Genomic DNA, 13,393 nt, shown 5'->3' with positions numbered 1-13,393 from the left:
AGGAAAGAAGGGCCTTACACGTTGTCCCAAAGCTGGAGGTTTGAGCCCCTTCGGATTTTTCCCCAGTGGAGTTCTAGAAAGTTAGAGAGTCCCGGTTAGGAAAGAATGGAAGCTTTGGGGGAAGGCAGCCCTCTGCCCCTGTCAGGTGCGGGAGCCACTAGGAAGTAGCAGGTGTGAGGAGGGGACGGTGTGCAGGGGTGAGGCTGAAAGGGGGTAGCACCCTGCTGCCTGCACCTGAGCCACCTACGTCCCTCATCTCTTCACCACGGCCCCCACGGCTTTGCAAAGCACAAGCCCGCCAGCTCTGTTCTTGCAGTGACTTGGAAAGGCTGTGTGGGCTCTCGAGGCTTCTCAGGTGCCTTGGTTAAAAGTATTCATGCCAAGACACTGCGTCTGGAATCTGCCATCTGGGAGGTGCAGTCAAGAGTGAGCCTTGGGCTTGGACCTTAGATTTGTTAACTTTGATTCACATTTCTCTGTGAGAAGATATCATACACACGCCAGTGATGAAAATGAGATCATTGAACATTCAAATCACAAAGTTAAAGAGCATGGATATATATTCAAAGAAGTCAAGATAAAAGCATCTGGGAAAAGAAAATAGAAACATGATAGAATAAATAAATCCAGAGCTGGTTCTTTGAGAAAAAAAAAAAAGTCAGATACTCTAAGAAGAAAAGGGGAAAATCCTAAACCTAGTATAAGATATTTGACTAAGAAAGTTTCTAGAGAATGGATATTAATTATAAAAACTTATTTTGTTCCACTCTATGGAAATGAATTTGAAAACCTAGATTAAAAGCACACATTTCTGGAAGAATACAATATAACAAATTATTATAGATGAGAAAACAAATCTAATGAAACCAATTATCATAAAGGAAATTGGGGGTTGTCAAAGAGGTATGCCCACTAAAAAACAAACAAGAACAAGCCATAGGCTCCATTGGTTTTACGGGTTAAGTCTATTAAAAAATTTTTTTTAACGTTTATTCATTTTTGAGAGAGAGACAGAGCGTTAGCAGGGGAGGGGCAGAGAGAGAGGGAGACAGAATCTGAAGCAGGCTCCAGGCTCCGAGCTGTCAGCACAGAGCCCGACGTGGGGCTAGAACTCACGAACCGTGAGATCATGACCTGAGCCGAACACTTAACCAACTGAGCCACCCAGGCGCCCCAGGAGTGAGTCTGTTAAACTTACAAGGTACAGGGGACGCTCCAAGGCTATTTATATCCTTGCCACAGACAGTGAGGTCCTTGGACCCAAAGCATCGGCATCACCTGGGGGCTTGTCAGAAAAGCAGGCTCTCAAACCCATCTCTGCCCAACTCAACCTTACTCATCAATTTCCCCAGGGGATTCTTAGTTCAATTTAAGTTTGGATGACACTTGTTTGTTACTCTGTGAGTTGGAGGGTGATGGACAAACCCAGTATGGTGTGGCTAGGGATCACAAGACTGAAATCTGATGTCGCCAAGGCTGAGTTCTTGTCGGGAAGCTCTAAAGAAACGTTTGTTTCCAAGCTCATTCTTGTTGTTGGTAGAACTCAGCCTTTGTGGTTGCAGCAGGGAGGTCCAGGTTTTCTTTCTGGTCAGTGTGAGACTGCTCTCCTAGAGGCCTCCCACATTTCTTGCAGGATGGCTCCTTTTTATGAAGCTGGCATAAGTGTATAAAACCCATATCTGCACCCCCCTCCCCCAGCCAAAAAGTAAAAGGATGCTATAAACATATTTCAGCCAAGAATTATTAACGTCAAAAACAAACAAAAACCAAACTACTAACCTAAACGAAGTGTGAGTAAAATTACTTTAGTTATACCTTGAGTCAACGCCTCTCCATGACTGAATGTGGTTAATGCTAGGAATGAACGCTTGGTTCACGATTTGGAGATCTATTGCTATAATTCACCCCATTACTTTATCCAAGAACATGATCGTGCCCATAGATGTTGAAATGGCATTAGATACCATGCAACACCCAACTCTGCTAAGACTTACCCAAGCAAGAATCCTTAAAATGTGAATACGTGTATGATAGATTACACATCAGGTAGAATTCTAAGATGGCCCTTGTACACATACCTAGTCTCGCTTATATTTAATCAAACATTCATCTGGGTGCTGCTGTGAAGAATTTTGCTGATGTAATTTGGTGCCAAAGTAACTCACCTTAAGACGAGGTTTTTTTCTGTGTTTGTTTTTGTTTTTGATTGCTTTTGGGTTTTGTGCCTCGACAAAAAAGGGAAACAACTGAGAAGTTTATCAGGAAATGTTTTAAAGTTATATCTACATGAATATTGAATAACGGGGAGGGAAGACAATAAATGGAAAGACATTTGCTTGCTGGGCAGGGAAATATTATTTGTATAGGTGTCAATTATCCTGCAATTACTTTACACATACAATTCAATCTCAATCAAATTCTAGAGAATCCCAACGAAATGACAGGAATTCTAACATCACGTGGGAAGCGTCAGTGTGTAAGGATAGGAAAATTTTGAAAAAAGCATGAAAAGGAAACCAACCTTATGAAATACCAACTACTGGTATAAAAGCTGAATCGTCATCACCGCTTGCTCCCGTCTCATGAAGAGTCAGATCAACGCGATCGATCAGGAAGTCCAGACACCTGGGTGGTTCGGTCGGTTAAGCGTCTGACTCTTGATTTCGGCTCAGGCCGTGATCTCACAGTTTGTGAGTTCGAGCCTCTTGTCGGGCTCTGTGCTGACAGTGCGGAGCCTGCCTGGGATTCTCTCTCTCCCTCTCTCCCTGCCCTTCCCCTGCCTGCAAGCTCTTTCTCTCTCTCTCAAAATAAATAAACTTAAAAGACTAAAAATAAAAAGGGCAATTGTGACTATGATAAAGGCAGGGGAGAGGACGGGAGCTCACCCACAGTGCCAGAACAACTGGCTGGCCAGCTGGAAAAAAATAAAGTGGGATTCCTACCTTCCTCCTTCCATCCAAATAAATTCTAGGCGGATTAAATGTGTAAATCTTACAAATAAAACAAAGCCATTAGAAAAATATGTGAAATAATTAAAATAATTTCTGAATGGAGGGGGCACGACATAAAACCCAAACGCCATGAAACACTGTGTATTTCATCCTCTAAAATTTAAAAATGTTTACATGGAAAGAAACCCTCATACATTCAAAAACTAGAGATCACACTAGGAAATCATTCAACCATGTCGTAAAATACTAATTTACTCAACACATAAAGGATTCTTGTAAGCCAAGTAGGAAATGACCAGCAAGCAAAGAGGAAAGGATATAAATATGTAAATAATTCTTTGGTCAAAGAATGGAAACAGGCCACAGCAAAATAACTACGAGTGACTCGTTAACGTATGCAAAGAGACTTAATCTCTCTCGTGATTAATGAAACCCAAATTAAAACAATTAAATTTTTTTTTTTTTTCCAAATAAGATAGAGCAAAATTCAAAAGAGCATTCCGATGTCCTGGGTTGGGGAGGGTGTGGGGAAGGAAACACCCATATCTGACTGGATTGGAGGTCCTGTACTTGTGGAGGGTGATATAGAACAGCTACCAAAATTAAAAATGCATCCCCCCCAACCCAGTGAAATCATGTGTAGAAAGCTGTTCATTATGGAAACAAAAGTTGGGAACAACGTCAATGACCCTGTGACTGCAAATCGGTAACTCTGATGTTGTATGTGACTTAGGCTTACATAAATACGCCGGGGGCTTCTACAGCAAAGGACAATTTGGACCCTTTGCAGGAAGAGCACACATTTAAAAAGGGGGTGATAATTATTCCTTGCACTTGAGTAAACGTGTACTGTTTTGGTCACCGAAGGATACAAAACCCACAAAATGTAATAAAAAAGATTAGGTATCAGAGATTAAATGCATTAATCATGCAATCTTAGCGTAAGGATGAAAACAGGGATCTGCTCGGAAATGATTACGATGTAATTATAAGAGCTGGAACAATTATTTTAAGTGCTTGCAGGTGGGACAGAAAACCAACTACCAGCTTGTAATTATGGAGGAAACCGAATAGATGCAGCTTTATTTTTTTTTAATTTTTTTTTAACATTTATCCATTTTTGAGAGTGAGAGAGACAGAGCAGGAGTGCGGGAGGGGCAGAGAGAGAGGGAGACCCAGAATCCGAAGCAGGCTCCAGGCTCCGAGCTGTCAGCACAGAGCCCGACGCGGGGCTCGAACTCACGGACCGTGAGATCATGACCTGAGCCGAAGTCGGACGCTTAACCGACTGAGCCACCCAGGCGCCCTGATAGAGGCAGCTTTAAAATGTTCGCTACATCCATACTCCTTTGCCCATGAAGATACAAAAATATTTTATCTTCAGACGGTGGAAAGGAAATTTGGAATATAGACAAGAAACCGAGTCATTATAACTCGTGGCAGTAGAGGCGGGGGCGCCTTTAGAAATCACCTTGCTCTTTCCAGTCCTAAAATACCTTTGAGGGTTGCAACCTTAGACTTCCTGGCCAGGGCCTGGGGAGCCGTATTCTGGGATCTGACAGGCAAGGAGCTGCTATACTGAGCCACCGCAAGGACCTTAACCAACCGACTGAGCCACCCAGGCCCCTCTAAGTTAATATTTTACAAAAGAGCCCACGTTGTGGCCTTTGGTCCTGATGTATTTTGTATCCAATGTCGTGAATGGGATAAAACTCCCCAACACTTCAGATGCACGCATCATGAAACAGCTCGACGCGCAGTTTGGAGTCGTTACTTAGCGCGGAAATTTATGGCATCAGACTCCTGGATTTGTTTTTTTCTGGTGTTTGTTTTGTTTTTGTAGTTTGCAGAATGCGCACTGCCATCTGCAGTTGTCTTTCTGCTGGCAAATCCGTGCCATTTTAAGGAAATGAGATTCTGCAAATGTGACAAAGAGAAAAAACCGAGCCCGTAATTCTGAGAGGTGAATCACAGCAATTTTCTGGTGCTCTGTGACCTTTAAATAAATTGCAGCCCAGAGCTAGGGTTTGTTTTTTCTACCTTGCAACCACCGTTCTAAAAAAATATTCTAACAACCATAATGATGTGCTTTAGAAACAGACTATACCTGTTCTCGGGGGGGAGGGGAGGGGAAACTGGGCAGGAAAAAGATCGAGTGGATGCTTCTGATACAGAATCGGTTTAAATAAAATCAACATCATTTTGTTTGCTATTCTCCTCTTTAAAAACTACACTCGACCAGCCCCATATTAGGCCCTTGTGTTTGTGACGGTGCTGTTATAACTGTCCAGTGTTTTCCAGAAAATTCCAATCACGTGGGAACCAGCTTCACCTTTTTGTTTTTGCCAAATCCGTGTAAAACCTATTATTTATTCGCTTATTTTCACTAAATTGACCCCATTTCTTTTTTTAATGTTTATTCATTTCTTTCTTTCTTTCTTTTTTTTTTTGAGAGAGAGAGGGAGACACAGAATCTGAAGCAGGCTCCAGGCTCTGAGCTGCCAGCAGAGAGCCCAACGTGGGGCTTGAACTCACGAACCATGAGGTCATGACCTGAGCCGAAGTTGGACACTTCGAATGAGCCACTGAGATGCCCCCAAATATACCCAATTTCTTAGATGAGTAAATGTACTGATTACACTTTATATCCCTACCAAGTAATTCCATTGCCTGTCAAGCCTGTTCTTTTTTTATTAGCAAGGGTGGCAGGCCTAGAGCTACACGGAGACTTTCTCTTGGACGAGATTAGAAGGCCTGAAAGAGAAGTGAACAGGAAACAACACTATGTTGTATAACGCCTTGTCTCTTTTCTTCCCGTAAGGATCTAGCGACCCCCTATCGAGGCCCCCAGGTTGCACTGCTCCAGGAGCCATAGACTGCAATGCAAATGGCATCCCTTAGAGTTTTGCAGTGCACAGCCTGACCAACCATAAACGTCCCTCACTTAGGAAAACAGTGACAGAGCCCCAAAAGGCTTTACAGAGGGAATGGATAGCTTAGCGTGTCATGGAAGAGAAAAAGGATCGTATCGCATTAAGCCAGCACCCCTTGGAACACATTTGTTGGGTCTGTCGTTTGGTATCATCGAAGATGTAAGAAATGTAAGAGAGCAGAAAGAAAACAAGACCTAAGAGTGGAGGTTGTGAATTCTGATTTCCAGGTCTCTGCAAAGCAAATGTCCTGGGGTGAGTATGTAGTGAGTAGACCTACTTCGTCACTAAGATCCCTGTAATCCTAAGGACTCCCTATTCTCCATAAATGCACCTACTTTATTTTAAAGCAGCATTTCCACCCCCCCCCCCCATATCTTTTCATATTAAGTTTGCCAGCTCATTCAAAACACTGAAAAAATAATTTGACGTTTTCCTCAAACTGAGGCCCCTTCCTGGTTGCAGCCATTTCTATCATGACGCACTTACGTGAGAGCCACGGACTGTGGCCCCACTCGGTGGGCTTCGTGTTTGTTTGGCTTCAGTCTATTTTTCCAGTTGTAGGTAGGCCGATGGGACTTCTCTGCCTTGGTGAGCTTCCTAACAAAATGGTCAGAGGAACCCAGCCTTTCGTAAGCTTACCACTACGACCTTTTAATTTGTGATTTCACCACGTAACGGCTTCATACAAACCTCCAGAGTGTTTGCCTTAACTGGTCACGAGTGCAGCTTGGATGTCGGGATTTTTAAAAGCTGACCAGGTGAGTCAAAGGTGCATCTGAGAGCGAGAACTGCTGCATCGGATAAGTGCTTCAAACTTTAATGTGCATGAGTCACCTGGGAATCTTGCTAAAATGTAGATGCTGATTTGGTGCAGCTGAGGTGGGGGCCTGGGATTCTGCATTTCTTTCTTTCTTTTTTTAAGAATTTTAAAAATGTTTTTGTATTTTAGAGAGAGACAGAGTTAGCAGGGGAGGGGCAGAGAAAGAGGGAGACACGGAATCGGAAGCAGGCTCCAGGCTCCGAGCTGTCAGCACAGAGCCCGAACCGGGGCTTGAACCCACGAACTGTGAGATCATGACCTGAGCCAAAGTCGGACACTTAACTGGCTGAGCCCCCCAGGTGCCCCAGATTCTGCATTTCTAACAAGCTTCCAGGGAAATACGTGGCTGGTGGAGGACCACACTTTCTAAGGCTCTAGATGAATTGATCTACTTCTAAGTGTCCTTTTTCTCAAACCAGGACTAATTAGCTCTCACTTTCATTCTTGTCCTGTCCTGTACCTACGGAGACTCGGGCAGCACACGACTTACAGGCGGCAATGGTAGTTTTGTGTATATACTGTCGTTTCTGAATGTCTGACAGCGAAGATTCATGTGGAAATAGAGTAAGAAAGACCATCTGAAAGGAAGCAAAAGGCTCCCCCCAAAGTAGGGGGCAAATTGCTGATAAGGGGGCTCACTCAGGACCCCAGAGTTGGTACAAAGAGGATTTGAAGCTGAGGACATTTGGGATGCATCAGATATAGAAAGAAATCTTTTTGGAATTTCCTTTATCTGACTAAAAGTAGGAATTTCTGGGAAATGAGACTGCCATTCTCTCTTCTGGGTGGCTTTTACTTCCAGGAAGGAGACTGAGAGTAAACTTATTACAAGTGCTCTCTCCAGGGGACTTTTACGGCCTTGAAGAAGCCAGAAAGACCATTCATATTTGTATGAACAAGCATTATCACACTTTCTTATCTCCTGTTTTTTTTTTCTTTTAGAAACCCACTTGTTATTCCTATAGAGGCCTTTTCTCTACTATGTAAGGTATTTAAGCATCTGGCTTCAGCCATTTATTGAGTTTTTCTCTTGTAAGCCCCTGAACGCATACGAATACATTTCTTCTCCTGTTAATCTGCTTTTTATCAGTTTAATTTGCAGGCCCCCGTGGACAGAACGTAAGAGAATAGAGGAAAAGGTCTTCCTCTCTGACACTATGCCACTGGAGGCTGCTATTAAGTAACCTCCCCTTATCTGGGTCTTTCTCTGTTCCCTATTCAGCCCGCCACCCCCATTCTCTCTCATTGACCTAAAAGAAAAAAAGAAATCAAATCTTGTTATCTAAATAAGCCTTCTGCCTCATAGGTCATAAGCTGTTTTCTGTCCCTTTAATAAAGCTCATGAGACAGACACACATACTCCTTTAAAAGCATTCCCCCAATCATGGAAGTGGCTGACGAGATCCATGCAGCGACCGGTCAACACCAGGGGAGAGTTGTGGCCCAGTGCCAGTGGAAATTCTCTGCGAAAGGGACCTTAGATGACATAGTGCACCCATGATATCTGGGTTGCAGTAACGTTCCCTACACACATTTCCATCATATCCGTCAAAAAGAATGAGACTGTCCCGCGGAAAGCGTGATTTTTACACAACAAATGAACTCAAACTCTCTGGCCCCTACAACTGTATCTCTCAGACCGTAAAGCAGGCACTTTACTAATTAAAGCACAGTGAATGTGAGCTCCTATCGGCCCCAAGTAGCATCTAGAGGCTTTTGAAACTGGTCTCTTGGCAGCCGACTTAGACCACACACGCTCATGACTCATGCACCTGTAACAGCCTAAGAGCCTGAGCGTTTCAAAGATCCTGTGTGGCCGTGGTCTGCTCTGGCATCTGGAGGAATTTATCTGAGAAATCTCTGTTCTTCTGTGGTCCTGACACAGGTCTTTTCTCAGCTCATATTTTCACTCCTCCTTTTCTTCTTTCGGCATTAGGGATGCTTTCTTTTGTTCAGGTCAGCCCAAGAGGAACAACCGGCCTGCTGCGCAATCCTGACAACAGTCATAAAAGAGAATTCTTTATAAGTGCCCTTGGCACACAGCACCCCTCATCATGTTATAGGAATCCATGTGCAAGGAACAAAGGGGATTGTTTCGTCTGTAAATTGGCTATTCTGCCAGTGGGGCAATTTTGGCTTTTTTCAAAGCTTTGTAAAGCTTAGCGGCACAAATCCCGGCAAGGAATCACAGTGACGAGAAGGGCACCGAAACTCATAAATACGGGGTACGGGCTGGAGTATGCGTAAAGTAATCAAACACATGACGTTTACATGATGAACAGTTATGGATTAGAAGTTAGGGTTGGGGAGGATTTGGGAGCCTTTACTGGACATTCAAGCATCACGGCAAATCGTGTCTAACACGATAACATTATTGCCGCTAAACTTTTTAAAAGCTTGCTACATGTCTATAACCATTTTAACTGCTTTCAGTATATCGTCCCATGTAGAATTCTGTGAACTGGGTCTTAGAATCTCCATTAAAAAATGTTTATTTATTTGGAGACAGAGGGAGAGAACACGAGCAGGGGAGGGGCAGAGAGAGAGGGAGAGAGAATCTCAAGCAGGCGACAGAGAGACAGAGAACATGAGCAGGGGAGGGGCAGAGAGGGAGGGAGAGAAAGAGTCTCAAGCAGGCTCCTTGCTGTCAGCGTGGAGCCCAACATGGGGCTCGATCCCACGAGCCGTGAGATCATGACCTGAACCCCAATCAAGAGTCGGACACTTAACTGACTGAGCCACCCAGGTGCCTCTTAGGACTCCCATTTTATTCACGAGGAAACTGAGGAAACGTGTCTATGTTTAACCTGCTAATGAGAGGCAGTGATAGTGCTGGAACCCAGGCCTCCAGCCACATTGCCTCCACCGTCCTCTTCCTGTTTCTAGCTTGAGGAACATTACACGTTGCTTCGGACACCCACGGGCTCTTAGATGTGGAGGTGCTGTGGAGATCGCACCCCACTCTTCACCTCATGGTGACAAAGTAGAGGCTTGGAGAGGTGATCCAACGGACCCAAGGTCGGGCTGAGTAGAGCAGAGAACAAAGACCTATGGCTCTCCACCACTCGGTGTCATGGGGACCGTGAAGTTCCTCCCAATTAATTTTGCAGCCAAGAGCCGGCCTTTATTGCAGGCCTGTGCTTTCAAAGTACATGTCTGGGCACCTGCAGGAGTGAGACTAAATCCACAGGGTTTTGCAAGCTTACACGCACCCCTGGGACCTGGAAGGGTGCGGGATTATGCACATAGATACACGGTCGGGAGAGGAATCTCCGTGTTGCTTTAGGTAAAGCTTGCCCCCTGGCCTTGGACTGTGGGGCTGCAGTGACTCATAAAGGCGTAAGTAGGGGAAGTGACGCATCGGGTCATCTGACAGTCACCTCGCAGACCTCGGTTTAGGCATCTCCTAATTCCGCTTAAATGAGTCAATAGTTCCCACGTGCCTTACCTTATCTCCTTCTGGCTCCGAGCGAGGCTGACGGTGGTAACTTTTGCACACGTGGTTATGTGCTAAGCACTCCTGGGCTCACCCATTCCTTCACACTCTTAATCCTCCAACAACCTCGCCAGCGAGGTTCTGTTATAACCCCATTTTGCAGACGAAGACACCGAGGTTTAAGGAAATAAAGCAACCTGGCCAAGCCTGCCTTACCTGAATCCAAGTGGTCTAAGTGCCAGGGGTCGGTGGCAGACGACATGGGTGAGAGGGTCAGCGGGGAGGCCCCGCAGTTGGACTCCACCAGCTCGCCCTGAATGTGGACGTGAGCGGAGGCGTTGGTCTGCCTCAAGGCCGCCTTGAGGGGCGCAATCTGGTTGAACTGGACTCTGGAGAGGCAGCCGGTGAATCCCGGGGTGTTGTATTTGTGAATCTCTTGGTCAATCTTCCCTGTTTCTAAAAGATAAAGAAAGAGAAAGTAAAAATCGTCCCCACTCACTGTATTCCGGTGGTAAAATATCCTCGCCTTTGATGCCTGTGTCCAAACCTTACTCTCAGGTTTCAGTGCGAGATGTTACATTCTTTCAGATGAAATATTAATGACTCGGCAAGGCTCAGGGCTGGAGACTTCGCTGTAAAAGAACCTCTGCGTTGCCAGAGATTGTGTAGGGTGAGGAGAATACGACTCTATTTGTTACAATAAAATGCACATATAATTACCTTCTGGATACCTGCGGTATTGTTAGAACTAACAACACTCACATGGTTCTGATTGATTTTTCTCCTTCTCTTTTCCCTCTTACATATATTGAACAAGGCTCCCTGCTCAGCCCTCCTGGTGAATTATGGTTCTGTTTTGTACCTCTTTCTTATTTTCTTCTTCTTCTTCAGAATCCTTTATTAAAAAAAAAAAACCAAAAAAAAACAGTTCCCACAGCCTATAGAATGGAGCGTTTTCTTTCTTCAGCGTCCAATCCCCTCGGAATTCTGAGGTTTATAGAAACCCAGCTAGTATCCGATGGATGTTTTGGAAGTCAGGAAACTTTCCCGACTCAAGTCACAAATAAACACACACACTTAAGAATCGCTACCTTCCCCCGCTCTGTGTGCTTAACGTCTTCCTAAACTGACATTCAAATCAGAGGGGAATCGAGCAGAGGCATTTCCAATGTACTGTTTCAATTAATGTAACCACACGTTGTCTTACCAGTTAGATCAGTAGAAGCAAGTGTCTCTTCCACCCTCTGCCCTGAGTTTTACAATCTGTGTAGCAGATTGGGAACTTGTTAGAAATGCCAGGGGGTGGGGGGGGGGGCTGGCAATCTGGGCTTTCACAAGCCCTCCAGGTGCCTCTGCAGCCCGCTAAGTCTTGAGAACCACGGCACAGACACTGATGGCACAGCGTGACCAACCCAGGTGGTGGGCAAATGCACCCTCAGAGAAGAACAGAGCAACTTGTGTTCCAGACGTGATGTTATGCCAACCTGCCGACTGTCTTTTACCACCAGGAACAAGGATGTGAGACATTTACCCTTCCGGTGGAGCTGTGAAAAACACCGACTTGGGGAAACAGAAGGCCACCTACTTCTTTAAAAAGTTGAATTCGGAGCAGGTGATGTCTCTTACTGGGGAACGAACCCAGGTGAAGCAGTCTTGTATAAACATTTACTTCCCGTCAATGAAATAATAAATCAGTAGAGAAGGGAGCTTCTAGGTGTTGGAGGCAGAAGGGGATGTACTGATTATTCATCATGTTAAAGAATTGGTTCAAGGGCTGACCTGTCCTAGTCCAATGGAGAGTGGTACTTCCAAAAGGGGCTTACTTAGACAAGTCCATAAAGAGATTTTAATGAACCGTTCTCCATATTTTCCTCCTGCAGTCAATTTCAGCCTGTGATTCTGAGCTAGACCATGATTCAATTAGCAGGGGGAGGCAGAAGGTACCTGGGACTGTGAACAAAATTCCCACACTCAGCATGTCTCCTAAGGGTTCCCCTGATGACCAGAAAGAGGCTCTGGTCCCACTGATCCCTCGCTGGCTGTTCTCTTCTTCCTCCTCTGCTTTCTTGTCGATAATTGCAGGCTTATTGGATGGACAAGTTCATTGATTCATTGGATGAATTCATTGATTGATTCTTTGTCTCCCGGTCTGATATCAGAATTCCTTGTTCTGGGTTCACCAACTTGCCTTCCAGGAAAAGAGCTCATATATTTGGTTTCTATCCCCTCCTTCTAGTGATCTGCCTCCCTTGAAACATCCCCAGACCAAGGAGACACAGGGTAACTCTCTGTTTCCAGATTGGAAGGGAGACCTCCGCTCCTCACTTTCCCAAATTCCTATCTGGCTAACATCTGTGGTCGAGGCACCAGAACAATGGCTGCTTGGTGGTGGAACCCAAGTTCCATCGGTCCCATCTGCTGCTTTTCATCCATAGATGGAGAATTCGTGTTAGCCTGTCCAGTCTTGGAGTAGGGCTTCAGAAGGAAGAATTTGGGGCCTGGTAGCTCCTACCATCTGGTGAGATCTCAATTCAATTCAATTCAATTCAATTCAATTTATTGCATGTACTCACTGCCTGGCCACAGGAGCAGGAAGACAGAGATAAATACAGAAGTTGACCGTAAGTAGCTCCCAACCTAGCTGGAGAAACATGCAAATCACAAAGCGATACAACTGAACAAGTGCTGTGTAATAACAAGAGTTAACGTTTACTGAACCTTTATAACCATATGCTTTATACAAATGCTAGATATTTTATACAAATTAGACATTTAATTCCTAGAACAACTCTATGGAAAAGGGAGCATTACTATCCCTATGGAATGTATGAGAAAACTGAGGCGTACGGGGCTAGGGAGGCAGGCAGACGGGCACCAGAGCCTCTGGGACACTGTGGTTTTCTGAGCTGAGAAGCAAACCATGTATTTGGCAAAATTATCAAAGTCTATGGTAAGCCTGGGAAGCCAGTTTACACGGGGCTCTGGATAGCACTTCGGGAGAGGTAACACGAGGGCGGGTTTTGTTTTTGTTTTGTGGTACGGATGCTTTAACAGGAAGTCTACCCCCGAATGCATTTGGAAGTATGCCATACGATATCGTGAACCCTGGGCACTGTGCTGGGTGGCAGCTCTCTTGCATTCACGTTGTGTAAATGAAAAAATAACGTGCCCTTTGACCAACACCCTGCAGCCCCTTTGGTGACCAGCATTCTACTCTCTGCTTCCGGGAGTTTGACTAGTTTAGATTTCCCGA

The 13,393-nt window shown here is 44.9% G+C and overlaps 1 protein-coding gene across 1 annotated transcript in view; it reads right to left on the bottom strand.

Moving 5' to 3' along the window:
* Window positions 1–13,393, bottom strand: part of CNTNAP2 (contactin associated protein 2) — a 1,960,721-nt gene that overhangs the window by 22,342 nt on the left and 1,924,986 nt on the right. Inside the window, exon 22 of the mRNA XM_042974552.1 lies at window positions 10,357–10,596. Coding sequence (XP_042830486.1) covers window positions 10,357–10,596 — 240 coding nt within the window. The remainder of the gene's footprint in view (window positions 1–10,356; window positions 10,597–13,393) is intronic.

Source organism: Panthera tigris, chromosome A2 (assembly GCF_018350195.1).
Source record: "Panthera tigris isolate Pti1 chromosome A2, P.tigris_Pti1_mat1.1, whole genome shotgun sequence".
Lineage (NCBI taxonomy): Eukaryota > Metazoa > Chordata > Mammalia > Carnivora > Felidae > Panthera > Panthera tigris.
The sequence above is the reverse complement of the archived record's forward strand: the minus strand, read 5'-3'. Positions and strand labels throughout refer to the sequence as shown.